Source organism: Ovis aries, chromosome 2, assembly GCF_016772045.2.
Source record: "Ovis aries strain OAR_USU_Benz2616 breed Rambouillet chromosome 2, ARS-UI_Ramb_v3.0, whole genome shotgun sequence".
NCBI lineage: Eukaryota > Metazoa > Chordata > Mammalia > Artiodactyla > Bovidae > Ovis > Ovis aries.
Window position 1 is genome coordinate 131,546,938 of NC_056055.1, and position 21,727 is coordinate 131,568,664.

Consider the following 21,727-nt stretch of genomic DNA (forward strand, 5'->3'; position numbering starts at 1 on the left):
AGAAACCCCTGGACCAGTGGTGGACCTGAAGGTGACCTCTGTCACCAAGTCATCTTGCAGCATAGGCTGGAAGAAACCTCGCAGCGATGGTGGAAGTCGAATCACTGGATATGTCGTTGATTTCCTGACTGAAGAAAATAAGTGGCAACGAGTCATGAAATCATTAAGCTTACAGTACACCACAAAAGACTTGACTGAAGGGAAGGAATATACCTTCCGAGTGAGCGCTGAGAATGAAAATGGAGAAGGCACCCCAAGTGAAATCACTGCTGTGGCGAAGGATGATGTCGGTAAGCCCTTAGCCATCATCTCCATTTCCCCTTTGTCATCAAAAGTGCACTCTTGGGACTTCCCTGGCAGTCCAGTGATTAAGACTTCACCTTCCAATACATGGGGTTCTCAAGTTCGATCCCTGGTCTGGGAGTTAAGATCCTACATGCTAAATGGCCAAAAAACCAAAGCATAAAACAGAAATAACATCGTAACAAATTCTATAGAGACTTTTAAAATGCTCCGTATAAAAAACTAAAAGTGCTCTTGAGCCCTATTCCCTGGCTTACATAAAAACCCTCTAAAAACTATAATGATCTGAAAAAACTAACTGCCTGGCATTAAAAAATGACTTATCTCTGCTGTTTTACAGTGGCTCCTGACCTTGACTTAAAGGACCTACCTGATTTGTGCTACTTGGCCAAAGAAAACAGCAATTTCCGTCTTAAGATCCCCATAAAAGGCAAGCCAGTTCCATCCGTGACCTGGAAGAAAGGGGAAGACCCTCTAGCAACAGACACAAGAGTCAGTGTTGAATCATCTGCAGTTAACACCACTCTTGTCGTATATGATTGCCGAAAATCTGATGCTGGAAAATACACAATCACACTGAAGAATGTGGCTGGCACCAAGGAAGGGACTCTCACCATAAAAGTTGTCGGCAAGCCTGGCATCCCCACTGGACCGATCAAATTTGAAGAAGTCACAGCAGAAGCCGTAACCTTAAAGTGGGGTCCTCCGAAGGACGATGGAGGTTCTGAGATCACCAACTACATCCTAGAGAAGAGAGATTCTGTAAACAACAAGTGGGTGACTTGTGCCTCAGCCGTCCAGAAAACCACATTCAGGGTCATGAGACTCCACGAGGGGATGGAATACACCTTCCGGGTCAGTGCCGAGAATAAATACGGTGTAGGAGAGGGTCTGAAATCGGAGCCAATTGTTGCCAGACACCCATTTGGTAAGTGTCTCAAGGTCAGAAAACATAAAGCAGAACGTGGTTCCAGTTCATTTCAAATATATTCCTGATTATAAATCTTGAATTATCTGCTTTTTCCTAGATGTGCCTGATGCTCCCCCACCTCCCAATATCGTGGATGTCAGACATGACTCCGTATCTCTAACATGGACTGACCCCAGGAAAACTGGAGGCTCTCCAATTACAGGTATTTTGTTGGCTCTTATCCTAGAGCGTTTACGTTAATCTTCCTCCCCGAAAACAAGCTGAATCTGTGCTACTTCTTATAGTACTATCTGCACATCCAAAAGCATATGTCCCTTTTTTCAGTTCATCATGCATTCAGAACATTAAGAATTAAGTATGCTAATTCATTAAGCTAACTTCATTTGCATGAAAACTCCTAATGTAATAGTTAATAAAGGCTTTCTAAATGATAGTATCTATTTTTATACGTTAAAATGTTTCAACAGAAGGTGCCATAAGTAAGTCTATTCCAGGAGCTAAAAATATCCCTATGTCTAGGTAATAAAAGTGTAGATACCAACAAGAATGATTATTTGTTCTGTGTATGTGTGTATTTGAAAATCAGGCTACATTTGTGCTTTCTCTGGGAACTGACACATCACTGGGTCTTTTATAGGGTATCACATCGAGTTCAAGGAAAGAAACAGCCTTTTGTGGAAGAGAGCTAATAAGACTCCTATTAGGATGAAAGAATTCAAAGTGACGGGACTAACTGAAGGTCTGGAATATGAGTTCCGAGTTATGGCAATCAATTTAGCAGGAGTAGGCAAACCAAGCCTGCCGTCAGAGCCAGTTGTGGCCCTTGATCCAATTGGTAAGTCATTATACAGAGACTTTGCATGATGTCTCTTTGTATTTCCTCATGGAGAAAACATTGGTGTGTGGCTGACTGGGTTGGTTCGTTTGTTGCTTTATTTTAGATCCTCCTGGCAAACCGGAGGTTATCAATGTAACAAGGAATTCAGTGACTCTCGTCTGGACTGAACCTAAATACGATGGTGGCCATAAGCTGACTGGGTATATAGTAGAGATGCGAGATCTTCCCTCTAAATCCTGGACGAAAGCCAACCATGTTAATGTCCCAGATTGTGCCTTTACTGTTACTGACCTTGTCGAGGGTGGAAAATATGAATTCCGAATTAGAGCAAAGAATACAGCAGGTGCTATCAGTGCTCCATCAGAAAGTACAGGAACCATTATCTGCAAAGATGAATACGGTAGGTCTATTTTATTTTTTATGCACATTCGAAAAAACAGTATATTAAGCCACCTTCCTTTTCTGATTACAATGTTTGTTTGTTTTTGTTTCCTTTGCAGAGGCACCAACCATTGTTCTTGATCCCACAATAAAAGATGGGCTAACAGTTAAAGCAGGAGATACCATCATTCTGAGTGCCATTAGCATTCTTGGCAAGCCTCTTCCAAAGTCCAGTTGGTCCAGGGCCGGAAAAGACATACGACCATCAGATATTGTTCAGATAACTTCAACCCCAACATCTTCCATGCTTGCTGTCAAGTATGCGACTAGAAAAGATGCTGGTGAATACGCCATCACTGCAACTAATCCTTTTGGCACAAAGAGTGAACATGTGAAGGTGACAGTGCTTGATGTACCTGGTCCCCCAGGCCCCATCGAAATCAGTAATGTTTCTGCTGAAAAAGCAACACTCACATGGACACCTCCCTTGGAAGACGGTGGCTCACCAATTAAGTCCTATGTCCTGGAAAAGAGAGAAACCAGCCGACTTCTGTGGACAGTGGTTGCCGAAGATATTCAGTCTTGCAGGCATGTGGCAACCAAACTTATCCAAGGAAATGAGTATGTCTTCCGGGTCTCAGCTGTAAACCAGTATGGCAAAGGAGAACCCGTACAGTCTGAACCTGTCAAAATGGTAGACAGATTTGGTAAGTACAGCATATAAGGGAATTGATGCATAAACCTTTGCAGCAGAGCTTAGGAAATCATAGATTTCTCACAAATTTGCTTCCTTTTCAGGTCCACCTGGCCCCCCTGGAAAGCCAGAGGTTTCCAATGTCACTAAAAACACTGCCACTATCAGCTGGAAAAGACCAGTGGATGACGGTGGCAGCGAGATCACAGGGTATCATGTAGAAAGGAGAGAGAAGAAAAGCTTGCGATGGGTGAGAGCAACAAAGACTCCAGTTTCTGATCTCAGATGCAAAGTGACAGGACTGCAAGAAGGAAACACCTACGAGTTCCGAGTCAGTGCAGAGAACAAAGCAGGAATTGGTCCACCTAGCAATGCTTCAGATCCTGTTCTAATGAAAGATGTTGCCTGTGAGTATTTATCTTTTTCAACACAGCTTTTTGGGGAGTGCTGGTATTTAATTTATACCAAATCCAAACCCTTAACATTTTTGTGCCTGTTTCCTTTCCAGATCCCCCAGGACCACCTTCAAACGCACGTGTCACTGACACTACCAAGAAATCTGCTTCTTTGGCCTGGGGCAAGCCTCATTATGACGGTGGCCTTGAAATCACTGGCTATGTCGTAGAGCATCAGAAAGTAGGAGATGAGGGCTGGATAAAGGATACAACAGGAACGGCCCTCAGAATCACTGAGTTTGTGGTCCCTGATCTTGAGACTAAAGAAAAGTACAATTTTAGAATCAGTGCCGTCAATGATGCTGGTGTTGGGGAGCCAGCAGTGATTCCAAATGTTGAAATTGTGGAACGGGAGATGGCCCCTGACTTCGAACTAGATGCTGAGCTTCGAAGAACTCTTGTTGTGAGAGCAGGACTCAGTATCAGAATCTTCGTGCCCATTAAAGGTCGACCTGCCCCTGAAGTGACATGGACCAAAGATGATATCAACCTTAAGAACCGAGCTAACATTGAAAATACAGAGTCATTCACGCTCCTGATCATCCCAGAATGTAACAGATATGACACTGGCAAGTTTGTGATGACTATAGAAAACCCCGCGGGGAAGAAGAGCGGCTTCGTTAACGTCCGAGTCTTGGACACACCAGGGCCTGTCCTCAACCTGAGACCTACTGACATCACAAAGGAGAGTGTCACCCTGCACTGGGACCTCCCTCTGATAGACGGGGGCTCACGCATCACAAACTACATTGTGGAGAAACGAGAAGCAACGCGGAAATCTTACTCCACGGTCACCACGAAGTGCCATAAATGCACTTATAAAGTCACTGGCTTGTCTGAAGGATGTGAATACTTCTTCAGAGTGATGGCAGAAAACGAGTATGGAATCGGTGAGCCGACAGAAACAACGGAGCCTGTAAAGGCCTCTGAAGCACCATCCCCGCCAGAGAGTCTTAACATCATGGACATAACTAAGAGCACAGTCAGCTTGGCATGGCCTAAACCCAAACATGATGGGGGCAGTAAGATCACTGGCTATGTGATTGAAGCCCAGAGAAAAGGCTCTGACCAGTGGACCCACATCACAACCGTGAAGGGGTTGGAATGCGTTGTGAAGAATCTGACTGAAGGGGAAGAGTACACCTTCCAGGTGATGGCAGTGAACAGTGCAGGGAGAAGCGCCCCTAGAGAAAGCAGACCCGTCATTGTCAAGGAGCAGACCATGCTTCCAGAGCTGGATCTCCGCGGCATTTATCAGAAATTAGTCGTCGCTAAAGCTGGTGACAACATCAAAGTTGAAATTCCAGTGCTCGGTCGACCAAAGCCCACGGTTACGTGGAAGAAAGGAGACCAGATCCTTAAACAGACACAGAGAGTTAACTTTGAAAACACAGCAACTTCCACCATCTTAAACATCAACGAGTGCATGAGAAGTGACAGTGGGCCCTACCCATTAACAGCAAGGAACATTGTGGGAGAGGTTGGTGATGTCATCACCATTCAAGTCCATGACATCCCAGGGCCACCTACTGGACCAATCAAATTTGATGAAGTTTCATCTGATTTTGTCACCTTCTCTTGGGAGCCGCCTGAGAACGATGGAGGTGTACCCATAAGCAACTATGTGGTAGAAATGCGGCAGACGGACAGTACCACGTGGGCTGAACTAGCAACTACTGTTATACGCACTACCTACAAAGCCACTCGCCTTACTACCGGAGTGGAGTACCAATTCCGGGTAAAAGCTCAAAACAGATACGGAGTGGGACCCAGCATCACGTCAGCACCTGTAGTTGCCAACTATCCATTTAAGGTCCCTGGGCCTCCTGGTACCCCTCAGGTGGCTGCAGTTACCAAGGACTCAATAACAATCAGCTGGCATGAGCCTCTTTCTGATGGTGGAAGCCCCATTTTAGGATACCATGTTGAAAGAAAAGAACGAAACGGTATTCTCTGGCAGACTGTGAGCAAAGCATTAGTACCTGGCAACATTTTCAAATCAAGTGGACTAACAGATGGTATTGCTTATGAATTCCGAGTGATTGCAGAAAACATGGCTGGCAAAGGCAAGCCAAGCAAGCCATCCGAACCTATTTTAGCTTTGGATCCCATCGACCCACCCGGGAAACCAATTCCTCTCAATATTACTAGACATACAGTGACTCTTAAATGGGCTAAGCCTGAATATACTGGAGGCTTTAAAATTACTAGTTATATAGTTGAAAAGCGGGATCTTCCTAATGGACGGTGGCTAAAGGCCAACTTCAGCAACATTTTAGAGAATGAGTTTACAGTCAGTGGACTAACTGAAGATGCCGCATATGAATTCCGTGTCATTGCCAAAAATGCTGCCGGTGCTATTAGCCCACCATCTGAGCCATCAGATGCTATCACATGCAGAGACGACATTGAAGCCCCAAGGATAATGGTGGATGTCAAATATAAGGACACAATTACATTAAAAGCCGGTGAAGCATTCAAGCTGGAAGCTGATGTTTCAGGTCGCCCACCTCCAACAATGGAATGGACCAAAGATGGAAAGGAGCTTGAAAACACAGCAAAATTAGAAATTAAAATTGCAGATTTCTCTACTAATCTGGTAAACAAGGATTCACTGAGAAGGGATGGCGGTGCCTATACCCTTACAGCAACTAATCCTGGTGGTTTTGCCAAACACATCTTCCATGTCAAAGTTCTTGATAGACCAGGCCCACCAGAAGGACCTTTAGCCGTGTCTGAAGTGACATCAGAAAAGTGTGTACTGTCATGGTTGCCTCCACTGGACGATGGAGGTGCCAAAATTGAGTATTACGTCGTTCAGAAACGTGAAACCAGCAGACTGGCATGGACAAACGTAGCCTCAGAAGTCCAACTAACAAAACTGAAGGTCACTAAACTCTTGAAAGGCAATGAATACATATTCCGTGTGATGGCTGTAAACAAATATGGCGTTGGAGAGCCCCTGGACTCAGAGCCTGTGGTTGCAGTGGATCCTTACGGACCTCCTGATCCACCTAAAAACCCCGAAGTTACCAGCATCACTAAAGATTCCATGGTTGTCTGCTGGGGCCATCCTGACTCTGATGGTGGCAGTGAGATCATCAATTACATTGTGGAACGGCGAGATAAAGCAGGCCAACGCTGGGTGAAATGCAACAAAAAGACCCTTACTGATTTAAGATACAAAGTGTCTGGGTTGACAGAAGGACATGAGTATGAGTTCCGGGTCATGGCTGAGAACGCAGCTGGAATCAGCGCACCGAGCGCTACCAGTCCATTTTATAAAGCTTGTGATGCTGTGTTTAAACCCGGCCCACCAGGTAACCCACGTGTTCTAGATACAAGCAGATCATCCATTTCGATTGCTTGGAACAAGCCTATCTATGATGGTGGTTCCGAAATCACTGGGTATATGGTTGAGATTGCCCTGCCAGAGGAAGATGAATGGAAGATCGTCACTCCACCAGCTGGGCTCAAGGCAACGTCTTACACCATCACCAACCTCACAGAGAACCAGGAATATAAAATTCGCATCTACGCCATGAATTCTGAAGGCATTGGAGAACCTGCACTTGTTCCTGGAACTCCAAAGGCTGAAGACAGGATGCTGCCTCCAGAGATTGAACTGGATGCCGAACTGCGCAAAGTTGTCACCATAAGAGCTTGCTGTACTCTGAGACTTTTTGTCCCCATCAAAGGAAGGCCAGCACCCGAGGTGAAGTGGACCCGAGAACACGGAGAATCTTTAGATAAAGCTAGCATCGAGTCCACAAGCTCTTACACCCTGCTTATTATTGGAAACGTAAACAGATTCGACAGTGGCAAATACATACTGACCATAGAAAACAGCTCAGGCAGCAAGTCTGCGTTTGTCAACGTCAGAGTCCTAGACACACCAGGCCCGCCACAGGACCTGAAGGTAAAGGAGGTCACAAAGTCATCTGTCACACTGACATGGGAGCCGCCTCTTATTGACGGAGGTTCGAAAATAAATAACTATATTGTTGAAAAGCGGGAATCAACAAGGAAAGCATATTCAACTGTTACAACAAATTGCCACAAGACTTCCTGGAAGGTAGACCAGCTTCAAGAAGGCTGCAGTTACTACTTCAGGGTTCTCGCCGAAAATGAATACGGCATCGGGCTGCCTGCTGAAACCGCAGAATCTGTGAAAGTATCAGAACGACCTCTGCCTCCAGGAAAGATAACGTTGGTGGACGTCACAAGAAACAGTGTGTCACTCTCCTGGGAGAAACCCGAGCATGATGGAGGCAGCCGAATTCTAGGCTACATCGTAGAGATGCAGAGCAAAGGCAGTGACAAATGGGTCACGTGTGCCACGGTCAAAGTCACCGAAGCCACTATTACTGGATTAATTCAGGGTGAAGAGTACTCTTTCCGTGTGTCTGCTCAGAACGAGAAGGGCATTAGCGATCCGAGACAACTGAGTGTGCCAGTAATTGCCAAGGATCTTGTCATTCCGCCAGCCTTCAAACTCCTGTTCACTACTTTCACCGTCCTGGCAGGTGAAGACCTAAAAGTCGATGTTCCATTCATTGGACGCCCTACGCCAGCCGTAACCTGGCATAAAGATGATGTGCCACTGAAGCAGACAACCAGAGTAAACGCTGAGAGCACAGAAAATAACTCACTACTGACAATAAAGGAAGCGTGCCGAGAGGATGTTGGACATTACATCGTTAAACTGACTAACTCAGCTGGTGAAGCTACCGAAACCCTTAATGTTATCGTTCTTGACAAACCAGGGCCTCCAACAGGACCAGTTAAAATGGAGGAAGTGACAGCTGACAGTATTACTTTCTCCTGGGGCCCACCTAAGTATGATGGTGGAAGTTCTATCAACAATTACATTGTAGAAAAACGGGACACTTCCACAACCAGCTGGCAGATTGTGTCAGCTACTGTTGCAAGGACAACAATAAAAGCTTGCAGGTTAAAGACTGGATGTGAATATCAGTTTAGGATTGCAGCTGAAAACAGATATGGAAAGAGCACCTACCTCACTTCAGAGCCTATTGTAGCCCAGTATCCATTCAAAGTTCCTGGTCCTCCTGGCACGCCGTTCGTAACACTATCCTCCAAGGACAGCATGGAAGTACACTGGAACGAGCCAGTCAGTGACGGAGGTAGCAAAGTCATTGGCTATCACTTGGAACGCAAGGAAAGAAACAGCATCCTCTGGGTAAAGTTGAATAAGACACCTATTCCTCAAACCAAGTTTAAAACAACTGGCCTCGACGAAGGCGTTGAATATGAATTCAGAGTCTCTGCAGAGAACATTGTGGGCATCGGCAAGCCAAGTAAAGTGTCCGAAAGCTACGTAGCCCGTGATCCATGCGATCCACCAGGAAAGCCAGAGCCAATCATTGTCACAAGAAATTCCGTGACTCTTCAGTGGAAGAAACCCACTTACGATGGTGGAAGCAAGATCACTGGTTACATTGTTGAAAAGAAAGAACTGCCCGAGGGCCGCTGGATGAAAGCTAGTTTTACCAACGTCATTGACACTCAGTTTGAAGTAACTGGCCTAGTTGAAGACCACAGATACGAATTCCGGGTTATAGCCCGAAATGCTGCAGGAGTATTTAGCGAGCCTTCAGAGAGCTCAGGGGCAATAACAGCAAGAGACGAGGTAGAACCACCACAGATTCGCATGGATCCAAAATACAAAGACACGATTGTGGTGCATGCTGGTGAGCTGTTTAAGATTGATGCAGATATTCATGGCAAACCGATACCAACCACTCAGTGGATAAAAGGTGATCATGAGCTCTCCAGTACAGCTCGATTAGAAATTAAGAGCACTGACTTTGCCACCAGTCTCAGTGTCAAGGATGCAATACGCATTGACAGTGGAAGCTACATACTAAAGGCCAAAAACGTTGCAGGAGAGAAGTCAGTCACTGTAAATGTCAAAGTTCTTGACAGACCAGGGCCACCCGAAGGACCTATTGTTATATCAGGAGTTACAGCAGAAAAATGCACACTAGCTTGGAAACCCCCACTCCAAGATGGTGGGAGCGATATCATAAATTATATTGTGGAAAGGAGAGAGACCAGCCGCTTGGTTTGGACTGTGGTTGATGCTAACGTACAGACTCTCGGCTGCAAGGTTACTAAGCTGCTTGAAGGCAATGAATATATTTTCCGTGTAATGGCTGTCAACAAATATGGTGTTGGCGAACCTCTTGAATCTGAGCCAGTAACTGCCAAGAACCCATTTGTAGTGCCAGATGCACCAAAGGCTCCAGAAGTCACAGCAGTGACCAAGGACTCAATGATTGTTGTATGGGAAAGACCAGCATCTGATGGCGGCAGTGAAATTCTTGGGTATGTTCTTGAAAAACGTGACAAAGAGGGCATCAGATGGACAAGATGCCACAAACGTCTGATTGGGGAGCTGCGCTTGAGAGTAACCGGACTCTTAGAAAATCACAATTACGAGTTCAGAGTCTCAGCCGAGAACGCTGCTGGACTTAGTGAGCCAAGCCCACCTTCTGCTTATCAAAAGGCTTGTGACCCTATTTATAAACCAGGACCTCCAAACAACCCCAGGGTCACTGATATTACGAGATCTTCCGTCTTCCTTTCTTGGGGCAAACCAATATATGACGGTGGCTGTGAAATCCAAGGATACATTGTTGAAAAATGTGACGTGAGTGTTGGTGAATGGACAATGTGCACTCCGCCGACTGGAATCAATAAAACAAACATAGAAGTGGAGAAGCTATTGGAAAAGCATGAATACAACTTCCGTATCTGTGCTGTTAACAAAGCTGGAGTGGGAGAACATGCTGATGTCCCTGGACCTGTTATAGTTGAAGAAAAGTTGGAAGCACCAGACATTGACCTTGACCTGGAACTGAGGAAAATTCTAAATATAAGGGCAGGTGGCTCCTTAAGGTTATTTGTTCCTATTAGAGGTCGTCCTACACCAGAAGTTAAATGGGGCAAAGTGGATGGTGAAATCCGAGACGCAGCTATAATCGACAGCACTAGCAGCTTCACCTCCCTTGTTCTTGACAATGTCAACCGATATGATAGTGGAAAATACACTCTCACATTAGAAAACAGCAGCGGGACAAAGTCTGCCTTTGTGACTGTGAGAGTTCTGGACACACCAAGTCCACCTGTTAATCTGAAAGTCACAGAAATCACTAAAGACTCAGTGTCAATTACATGGGAGCCTCCTCTGCTGGATGGGGGATCCAAAATTAAAAACTACATTGTTGAGAAACGTGAAGCCACAAGGAAGTCATATGCTGCCGTTGTGACAAACTGCCATAAGAATTCTTGGAAAATTGATCAGCTCCAAGAAGGCTGTAGTTACTACTTCAGAGTCACAGCTGAGAACGAGTATGGTATTGGCCTTCCCGCCCACACTGATGATCCAGTTAAGGTTGCAGAAGTCCCACAGCCTCCAGGAAAAATCACTGTGGATGATGTCACCAGAAACAGTGTCTCTTTGAGCTGGACAAAGCCTGAACATGACGGTGGCAGTAAAATCATTCAGTATATTGTGGAGATGCAAGCTAAACACAGTGAGAAATGGTCAGAGTGCGCTCGAGTCAAGTCCCTTGAAGCCGTAATTACCAACCTAACTCAGGGAGAAGAGTACCTTTTTAGAGTTGTGGCTGTAAATGAAAAGGGGAGAAGTGATCCTAGGTCTCTTGCAGTTCCAATAGTTGCCAAAGATCTGGTCATTGAGCCGGATGTCAGACCTGCATTTAACAGTTACAGTGTACAGGTTGGCCAAGATTTGAAAATAGAAGTACCCATTTCTGGACGTCCCAAGCCAACTATTACCTGGACTAAAGACGATCTTCCACTGAAGCAGACTACAAGAATCAATGTCACTGATTCACTTGACCTCACCGTACTCAGTATTAAAGAGACTCATAAGGATGATGGTGGACATTATGGAATCACAGTTGCTAATGTGGTTGGTCAGAAGACAGCATCCATTGAAATTATAACCCTAGATAAGCCTGATCCTCCAAAAGGACCTGTTAAATTTGACGAAGTCAGTGCTGAAAGTATTACCTTATCTTGGGAACCTCCATCATATACAGGGGGCTGCCAGATCACCAACTACGTAGTTCAGAAAAGAGATACAACCACCACAGTATGGGAGGTTGTTTCTGCTACTGTGGCCAGAACGACACTCAAAGTGACCAAACTGAAAACTGGTACAGAGTATCAATTCAGAATATTTGCTGAAAACAGATATGGACAAAGCTTTGCCTTGGAATCTGAGCCAATTGTAGCTCAATATCCCTACAAAGAACCAGGCCCTCCAGGTACACCGTTTGTCACAGCCGTTTCCAAAGATTCCATGGTTGTACAGTGGCACGAACCAATCAATAATGGTGGCAGCCCAGTCATAGGTTACCACCTTGAGAAAAAGGAAAGAAACAGTATTTTGTGGACAAAAGTCAACAAATCTATTATTCATGATACCCAATTTAAAGCAATCAATCTTGAAGAAGGCATTGAATATGAATTCAGAGTGTATGCTGAAAATATTGTTGGTATAGGCAAGGCAAGCAAGAATTCCGAATGCTATGTAGCCAGAGATCCCTGTGACCCACCAGGAACCCCAGAAGCAATAATTGTTAAAAGACATGAAATCACTTTACAATGGACCAAACCCGCATATGATGGTGGAAGTGTGATTACGGGTTACATTGTAGAGAAGCGTGATCTGCCTGACGGTCGCTGGATGAAAGCCAGCTTCACAAACGTCATTGAAACTCAGTTTACTGTGTCAGGTCTTACTGAAGATCAAAGATATGAATTCAGAGTCATTGCAAAGAATGCAGCAGGTGCAATAAGCAAACCTTCTGACAGTACTGGACCGATAACTGCCAGGGATGAGGTCGAACTCCCAAGAATTTCAATGGATCCCAAATTTAGAGACACAATTGTGGTAAATGCTGGAGAAACATTCAGGCTTGAAGCCGATGTCCACGGAAAGCCTCTGCCTACCATCGAGTGGTTAAGAGGAGATAAGGAGATTGAAGAATCTGCTAGATATGAAATAAAGAACACAGATTTCAAGGCCTTACTTATTATAAAGGATGCCATTAGAATTGATGGTGGACAGTATATTTTAAGAGCTTCCAACGTTGCAGGTTCTAAGTCATTCCCAGTAAATGTAAAAGTGTTAGACAGACCAGGGCCTCCAGAAGGGCCAGTCCAGGTTACTGGAGTCACCGCTGAAAAATGCACATTAACATGGTCTCCACCACTTCAAGATGGTGGCAGTGACATTTCTCACTATGTTGTTGAAAAGAGAGAAACAAGTCGGCTTGCCTGGACTGTTGTTGCTTCAGAGGTTGTAACCAATTCTCTGAAAGTTACCAAACTCTTAGAAGGGAATGAATATATCTTCCGTATAATGGCTGTCAACAAATATGGTGTTGGCGAGCCTTTGGAATCTGCACCAGTACTCATGAAAAACCCATTCGTGCTTCCTGGACCACCAAAGAACTTGGAAGTCACCAACATTGCCAAGGACTCCATGACCGTCTGTTGGAACCGTCCAGACAGTGATGGTGGAAGTGAGATTATTGGTTACATCGTAGAGAAAAGAGACAGAAGTGGCATTAGGTGGATAAAATGTAATAAACGCCGCATTACAGACTTACGGCTAAGAGTAACAGGATTAACAGAAGATCATGAGTACGAATTCAGAGTCTCTGCAGAAAATGCGGCTGGAGTTGGAGAACCAAGTCCAGCTACAGTCTATTATAAGGCCTGTGATCCTGTGTTCAAACCTGGCCCCCCCATCAATGCACACATTGTAGACACCACTAAAAATTCAATTACACTTGCCTGGGGTAAACCCATCTACGATGGTGGCAGTGAAATTCTGGGATATGTAGTAGAAATCTGTAAAGCAGACGAAGAAGAATGGCAAATAGTTACTCCCCAGACTGGCCTGAAAGCCACTCGATTTGAAATTTCAAAACTCACTGAACACCAAGAGTATAAAGTACGGGTCTGTGCCCTCAATAAAGTTGGTTTAGGTGAGGCTACAGATGTTCCTGGTACTGTGAAACCAGAAGATAAACTTGAAGCGCCTGAACTTGACCTTGACTCTGAATTAAGGAAAGGAATCGTTGTAAGAGCTGGTGGATCCGTCAGAATTCACATTCCCTTCAAAGGTCGCCCAACACCCGAGATCACCTGGTCTCGAGAGGAAGGTGAATTCACAGATAAGGTCCAAATCGAAAAAGCAGCAAACTATACCCAACTATCAATAGATAACTGTGATAGAAATGATGCTGGAAAATATCTTCTCAAGCTGGAAAACAGCAGTGGGTCTAAATCTGCTTTTGTAACTGTGAAAGTTCTTGACACTCCAGGACCACCACAGAATTTGGCAGTCAAGGAAGTGAGAAAAGATTCTGTCCTTCTGGTGTGGGACCCACCCTTAATTGATGGGGGTGCAAAGGTCAAGAACTATGTCATCGACAAACGTGAATCAACCAGGAAAGCATATGCTAATGTGAGTAATAAATGCAGCAAAACAAGCCTCAAAGTTGAGAATCTTACAGAAGGAGCCACTTATTACTTTAGAGTAATGGCTGAAAATGAATTTGGAATTGGTGCTCCAGTGGAAACTGTTGATGCTGTGAAAGCATCTGAGCCTCCATCCCCACCAGGAAAGGTCACACTGACTGATGTGTCCCAGACCAGCGCATCCCTGATGTGGGAGAAACCTGAACACGATGGTGGGAGCCGAATTCTGGGGTATGTTGTTGAAATGCAGCCCAAAGGAACAGAAAAATGGAGTGTCGTGGCTGAATCCAAAGTCTGTAATGCAGTTGTTACTGGTTTGAGTTCTGGGCAAGAATATCACTTCCGTGTCAAGGCTTACAATGAGAAAGGACAAAGCGATCCAAGAGTGCTTGGTGTTCCGGTCATAGCCAAAGACTTGACTATACAGCCTAGTTTTAAGTTACCATTTAACACATACAGTGTCCAAGCTGGTGAAGATCTTAAAATCGAAATTCCTGTTATTGGCCGGCCAAGACCTGAAATTTCATGGGTCAAAGATGGCGAGCCTCTTAAACAGACGACAAGAGTAAATGTTGAGAAAACAGCTACTTCAACTATTCTGCACATTAAAGAAAGTAACAAAGATGACTTTGGGAAATACACTGTAACAGCAACAAACAGTGCAGGTACCGCAACCGAAAATCTCAGTGTTATCGTTTTAGAAAAGCCTGGACCTCCAGTTGGACCAGTTCGGTTTGATGAAGTTAGTGCAGATTTTGTGGTCATATCTTGGGAACCTCCAGCCTATACTGGTGGCTGCCAGATAAGCAACTACATAGTAGAGAAGCGAGATACAACCACCACCACTTGGCACATGGTATCAGCAACGGTGGCAAGAACAACAATTAAAATAACCAAACTGAAAACGGGCAGTGAGTACCAGTTTAGGATTTTTGCAGAAAACAGGTATGGAAAAAGTGCCCCCTTGAATTCTAAACCAGTTATTGTACAATATCCATTTAAAGAACCTGGACCACCTGGCACTCCTTTTGTGACATCAGTCTCAAAAGATCAAATGCTTGTGCAATGGCACGAGCCAGTTAATGATGGAGGCAGCAAAGTTATTGGCTACCATCTTGAACAGAAAGAAAAGAACAGTCTTTTATGGGTCAAACTAAATAAGACTCCCATTCAAGACACCAAGTTCAAAACAACTGGGCTTGATGAAGGCCTTGAGTATGAGTTCAAAGTTTCTGCTGAAAATATTGTCGGCATTGGCAAGCCAAGCAAAGTGTCGGAATGCTTTGTTGCTCGTGATCCTTGTGACCCACCAGGTCGCCCTGAAGCCATTGTCATTACGAGAAACAATGTCACGCTGAAATGGAAGAAACCCGCCTACGATGGTGGCAGCAAAATAACAGGTTATATTGTAGAAAAGAAAGATCTACCTGATGGCCGTTGGATGAAAGCCAGCTTTACCAATGTATTAGAAACTGAATTTACAGTGAGTGGACTTGTGGAAGACCAAAGATACGAATTTAGAGTAATTGCAAGAAACGCAGCCGGCAACTTTAGTGAACCGTCCGAGAGTACTGGCGCCATTACTGCAAGAGATGAAATTGACGCACCAAATGCCTCACTGGATCCCAAATATAAAGATGTCATCGTTGTTCACGCAGGAGAGACTTTTGTCCTGGAAGCAGATATCCGTGGCAAACCTATCCCTGATATTGTTTGGTCAAAAGATGGAAGAGAGCTTGAAGAAACAGCTGCCAGAATGGAAATCAAGTCTACTATTCAGAGGACAACCCTTGTTGTCAAAGATTGTATACGTAGTGATGGGGGACAATATATCCTGAAACTCAGCAACGTTGGTGGTACCAAGACTATACCCATCACTGTAAAGGTACTTGACAGGCCAGGGCCTCCTGAAGGGCCTCTGAAAGTTTCTGGGGTTACTGCTGAAAAATGTTACCTGGCTTGGAACCCACCTTTACAAGATGGTGGTGCTAGTATTTCACATTACATCATTGAAAAGAGAGAGACCAGCAGACTCTCCTGGACCCAGGTTTCAACTGAGGTGCAGGCCCTTAACTACAAAGTTACTAAACTTCTCCCTGGTAATGAGTACATTTTCCGTGTCATGGCTGCGAATAAATACGGGATTGGAGAGCCGCTGGAATCTGAGCCTGTTATAGCCCGTAATCCTTATAAACCACCAGGTCCTCCTTCACCACCTGAAGCCTCAGCAATCACCAAAGATTCTATGGTCGTAACATGGGCACGCCCAGTAGATGATGGAGGTGCTGAAATCGAGGGCTATATTCTTGAAAAAAGAGACAAGGAAGGCGTTAGATGGACCAAGTGCAACAAGAAAACACTAACAGATCTTCGATTCAGGGTAACTGGCCTTACTGAAGGGCATTCCTATGAATTCCGAGTTGCTGCTGAAAATGCAGCTGGTGTGGGTGAACCCAGTGAGCCTTCTGTTTTCTATCGTGCATGTGATGCTCTGTATCCACCAGGACCACCAAGTAATCCAAAAGTGACAGACACTTCCAGATCTTCTGTCTCCCTGGCATGGAATAAACCAATTTATGATGGTGGTGCGCCTGTTAAGGGCTATGTTGTTGAGGTCAAAGAAGCCACTGCCGATGAGTGGACAACGTGTACCCCACCAACAGGACTACAAGGAAAGCAGTTCACAGTGACCAATCTTAAAGAAAATACTGAATATAACTTCCGTATCTGTGCCATCAACTCTGAAGGCGTAGGTGAGCCTGCAACTATACCTGGTTCAGTTGCTGCTAAAGAGAGACAAGAGCCACCCGAAATAGAACTGGATGCTGATCTCAGAAAAGTGGTCATTCTGCGTGCAAGTGCTACTTTACGCTTATTTGTCACTATCAAAGGTCGCCCAGAACCTGAAGTGAAATGGGAAAAGGCCGAAGGTGTTCTCACTGACAGGGCCCAGATTGAGGTGACCAGCTCATACACAATGCTGGTAATTGATAATGTTACTAGATTCGACAGTGGTCGGTATAATCTGACGCTAGAAAACAACAGTGGCTCTAAAACTGCTTTTGTTAATGTCAGAGTTCTTGACTCACCGAGTGCCCCTGTGAATCTGACTGTAAGAGAAGTGAAGAAAGACTCTGTGATACTGGCTTGGGAACCACCGCTTATCGATGGTGGAGCGAAGATTACAAACTACATTGTTGAAAAACGAGAAACAACACGGAAAGCATATGCTACTGTTACAAACAACTGCACAAAGAACACTTTTAAAATCGAAAATCTCCAAGAAGGGTGTTCTTACTACTTCCGAGTCTTGGCTGCCAATGAATATGGAATTGGTTTGCCCGCTGAAACAACTGAACCCGTTAAAGCTTCTGAACCACCCCTCCCACCTGGAAGAGTAACTCTCGTCGATGTGACCCGGAACACAGCTACAATTAAGTGGGAGAAGCCAGACAGTGACGGTGGCAGCAAAATTACTGGTTATGTAGTTGAAATGCAGACTAAAGGCAGTGAAAAATGGAGCATCTGCACACAGGTGAAGACTCTAGAAGCAACTATATCAGGCCTAACTGCTGGAGAGGAGTATATCTTCAGGGTAGCTGCAATTAATGAAAAAGGAAAAAGTGATCCAAGACAACTTGGAGTGCCAGTAATTGCAAGGGACATTGAAATAAAGCCTTCAGTTGAGCTTCCTTTCAATACTTTCAATGTAAAGGCCAGGGACCAACTGAAGATTGACGTTCCATTTAAAGGAAGACCTCAAGCTACTGTAAGCTGGAAAAAAGATGGTCAGACCCTTAAAGAGACAACTAGGGTCCATGTTTCTTCTTCAAAGACTGTAACATCACTAACAATTAAGGAAGCTTCAAGGGAAGATGTTGGCACTTATGAATTATGTGTTTCAAATAGCGCTGGATCCGTAACAGTTCCTATTACTGTAATTGTGCTTGACAAACCAGGACCTCCCGGACCTATACATATTGATGAGGTTAGTTGCGACAATATAACCATTTCTTGGAATCCTCCAGAATATGATGGCGGCTGCCAGATTAGCAATTACATTGTTGAAAAGAGAGAAACCACTTCTACAACATGGCATGTAGTTTCACAAGCAGTTGCAAGAACATCCATTAAAATAGTTCGTCTAGTAACAGGAAGTGAGTATCAGTTCCGCGTTTGTGCAGAAAACCGCTTTGGAAAGAGCTCCTACAGTGAATCTTCTGCTGTAGTTGCCGAGTATCCATTCAGCCCCCCGGGTCCTCCTGGTACTCCTAAAGTTGTGCATGCCACAAAATCTACCATGTTGGTAACCTGGCAAGTGCCAGTTAATGATGGAGGAAGTCGAGTACTTGGTTATCACCTTGAGTATAAAGAAAGAAGCAGCATTCTTTGGTCAAAAGCAAATAAAACCCTCATTGCTGATACGCAAATGAAAGTCTCCGGCCTTGATGAAGGACTGATGTATGAGTATCGTGTGTATGCTGAGAATATTGCTGGAATTGGTAAATGCAGTAAATCTTGTGAGCCAGTCCCTGCAAGAGACCCCTGTGACCCTCCTGGACAACCTGAAGTCACAAATATCACAAGGAAATCAGTGTCACTTAAGTGGTCAAAACCACATTATGATGGTGGAGCTAAGATCACCGGCTACATCATTGAACGTAGAGAACTACCAGATGGCCGGTGGCTGAAATGCAACTTTACTAATGTACCAGAAACGTACTTTGAAGTAACTGAACTCACTGAAGATCAACGTTACGAATTCCGGGTTTTTGCAAGGAATGCTGCTGACTCAATTAGTGAGCCATCTGAATCCACTGGACCTATCACAGTTAAAGATGATGTTGAGGCTCCAAGAATTATGATGGATGTCAAATTCCGAGATGTCATTGTTGTCAAAGCTGGAGAGGTCCTTAAGATCAATGCAGACGTTGCAGGGCGACCTCTGCCAATAATCTCCTGGGCCAAGGATGGTGTAGAAATTGAAGAAAGAGCAAGAACAGAAATTGTGTCAACGGACTACACTACGTTGCTAACAGTGAAAGACTGTGTCCGACGAGACTCTGGGCAGTATGTGCTAACAGTGAAGAATGTTGCCGGAACTCGGTCTATGGCAGTTAACTGCAAGGTACTTGATAAGCCTGGCCCACCTGCAGGACCACTTGAAATAACCGGCCTCACTGCTGAGAAATGCTCTCTTTCCTGGGGACCACCCCAAGAAGATGGCGGTGCAGCTATTGACTATTACATTGTAGAAAAACGTGAGACAAGTCGCCTTGCTTGGACAATATGTGAAGGAGAGTTAAGGACAACATTTTGTAAAGTGACCAAGCTACTCAAGGGCAATGAATACATCTTTAGAGTAACAGGTGTTAATAAATATGGTGTTGGCGAGCCCCTTGAGAGCATGGCTGTAAAGGCCCTTGATCCATTTACAGTTCCAAGTCCACCTACATCTTTGGAAATTACATCTGTGACCAAAGAGTTCATGACACTTTGCTGGTCCAGACCAGAGAGTGATGGAGGCAGCGAAATCTCTGGTTACATCATTGAGAGGCGAGAGAAAAACAGCCTACGATGGGTACGTGTAAACAAAAAACCAGTTTATGATCTGAGAGTGAAATCCACAGGACTTCGTGAAGGGTGTGAATATGAATATCGGGTATATGCAGAAAACGCTGCAGGCCTGAGCCTTCCAAGTGAAACCTCTCCCCTAATTCGGGCAGAAGATCCTGTGTTCTTACCGTCTCCTCCATCCAAACCCAATGTTGTGGACTCAGGCAAGACCAATATAACTATTGGCTGGGTTAAGCCCTTATTTGATGGTGGGGCCCCAATAACTGGATACACCGTGGAATTCAAAAAATCTGATGAAACTGACTGGCAAACTGCCATTCAGAACTTAAGAGGCACTGAATATACAGTAAGTGGACTAACCACAGGAGCCGAATATGTTTTCAGAGTAAGATCTATCAATAAGGTCGGTGCTAGTGATCCCAGTGACAGCTCCGATCCCCAGATAGCAAAGGAAAGAGAAGAAGAACCTGTATTTGATCTTGACACAGAAATGAGGAAGACCTTGATTGTCAAGGCCGGTGCCTCCTTTACCATGACTGTGCCTTTCCGAGGAAGACCAGTACCCAGTGTCTCCTGGAGTAAACCCGACACTGACCTCCGCTCTAGAGCTTATATTGATTCCACAGAATCTCGAACATCACTGACTATTGAAAATGCCAACAGAAATGATTCTGGAAAATACACATTAACAATTCAGAATATCTTGAATGCTGCCTCCCTGACCTTGGTCGTCAAAGTTTTAGATTCTCCTGGTCCTCCAGCCAACATTACTGTACATGATGTCACCAAAGAGGCTGCAGTATTATCCTGGGATGTTCCTGAAAATGATGGTGGAGCACCAGTGAAGAACTACCACATAGAAAAACGGGAGGCCAGTAAGAAAGCATGGGTCTCTGTGACCAACAACTGTAACCGCCTCTCCTACAAAATTACCAACTTACAAGAAGGGGCAATTTACTACTTCAGAGTCTCTGGAGAAAACGAGTTTGGTGTCGGTGTACCAGCCGAAACGAAGGAAGGAGTAAAGATAACAGGTATGTTTTAAGAACAAAGAAAACCTACATATCCATATTCATTTTCCTTGAATAGTGTGAATCATTTTAATTACTGTTTAAATGCTTTTGGTTCACACCTCAAGCAATTCATACTGTGGCACAAAAGGAATTCTTACTAATAGAGAAAGTTTTTCATTGATTTACAAAAAAAGTAGAAATTTACATAGATGAAAATAGATAATATATGTTGGATTTAAGTATAATTGAACTTGACTGCACATATATGTACATATATATATCGTGTATGTGCAGAAATTACATGATATTTTATAACACTGTTCATCTCATTCCTCATTTTTTACCCATAATAAATTTGGGATAAATTTAATCATTTAATTGGGTCATTTGATGCTTATTTGATCTGAATGCTACGACATGCTGTGACATAAAATGACAAAGCCTGGGAAAGTTTTGCTTGACTCAGAAGCTAAACTGATCATATAAAAAGTAAGGAAATCTCAAAGTAATTGTATGCCTTCATTAAAATTTTTTCTTTTGACAAGGCAGGAAGAACACATGTGGGGAAAAATGTTGCAATAATCTTCACTTTCTTCTGATGTTTTACTTTCATAGAAAAGCCAAGCCCGCCTGAAAAACTTGGAGTAACAAGTGTATCCAAAGACAGTGTTTCCCTGGCCTGGTTGAAGCCGGAGCATGACGGTGGAAGCAGAATTGTGCATTATGTCATTGAAGCACAAGAGAAAGGACAGACGACCTGGGCTAGATGTGCGGTGGTAAAGTCAACCCACCATACTGTTTCTGGTCTGAGGCAGAATTCTGAATACTTTTTCCGGGTGTTTGCTGAAAATCAAGCTGGCCTGAGTGACCCAAGAGAGCTTCTGCTTCCTGTCCTTGTTAAGGAGCAGCTAGGTGTGTTTAATTTTATGTAGAAGCAAAATTTGAAATTATTTGCATTGATTTAAGTCAACTTGCAAAAAACACTCT

At 44.3% G+C, this 21,727-nt stretch overlaps 1 protein-coding gene across 1 annotated transcript in view; it reads left to right on the forward strand.

The window, feature by feature from the left end:
* The window catches only part of TTN (titin), a 277,391-nt gene that overhangs the window by 223,450 nt on the left and 32,214 nt on the right, over positions 1–21,727 (forward strand). The window contains exons 306-314 of the mRNA XM_060409682.1: positions 3–290; positions 644–1,231; positions 1,332–1,436; positions 1,872–2,069; positions 2,176–2,472; positions 2,573–3,160; positions 3,252–3,554; positions 3,656–20,761; positions 21,356–21,652. Coding sequence (XP_060265665.1) covers positions 3–290; positions 644–1,231; positions 1,332–1,436; positions 1,872–2,069; positions 2,176–2,472; positions 2,573–3,160; positions 3,252–3,554; positions 3,656–20,761; positions 21,356–21,652 — 19,770 coding nt within the window. The remainder of the gene's footprint in view (positions 1–2; positions 291–643; positions 1,232–1,331; positions 1,437–1,871; positions 2,070–2,175; positions 2,473–2,572; positions 3,161–3,251; positions 3,555–3,655; positions 20,762–21,355; positions 21,653–21,727) is intronic.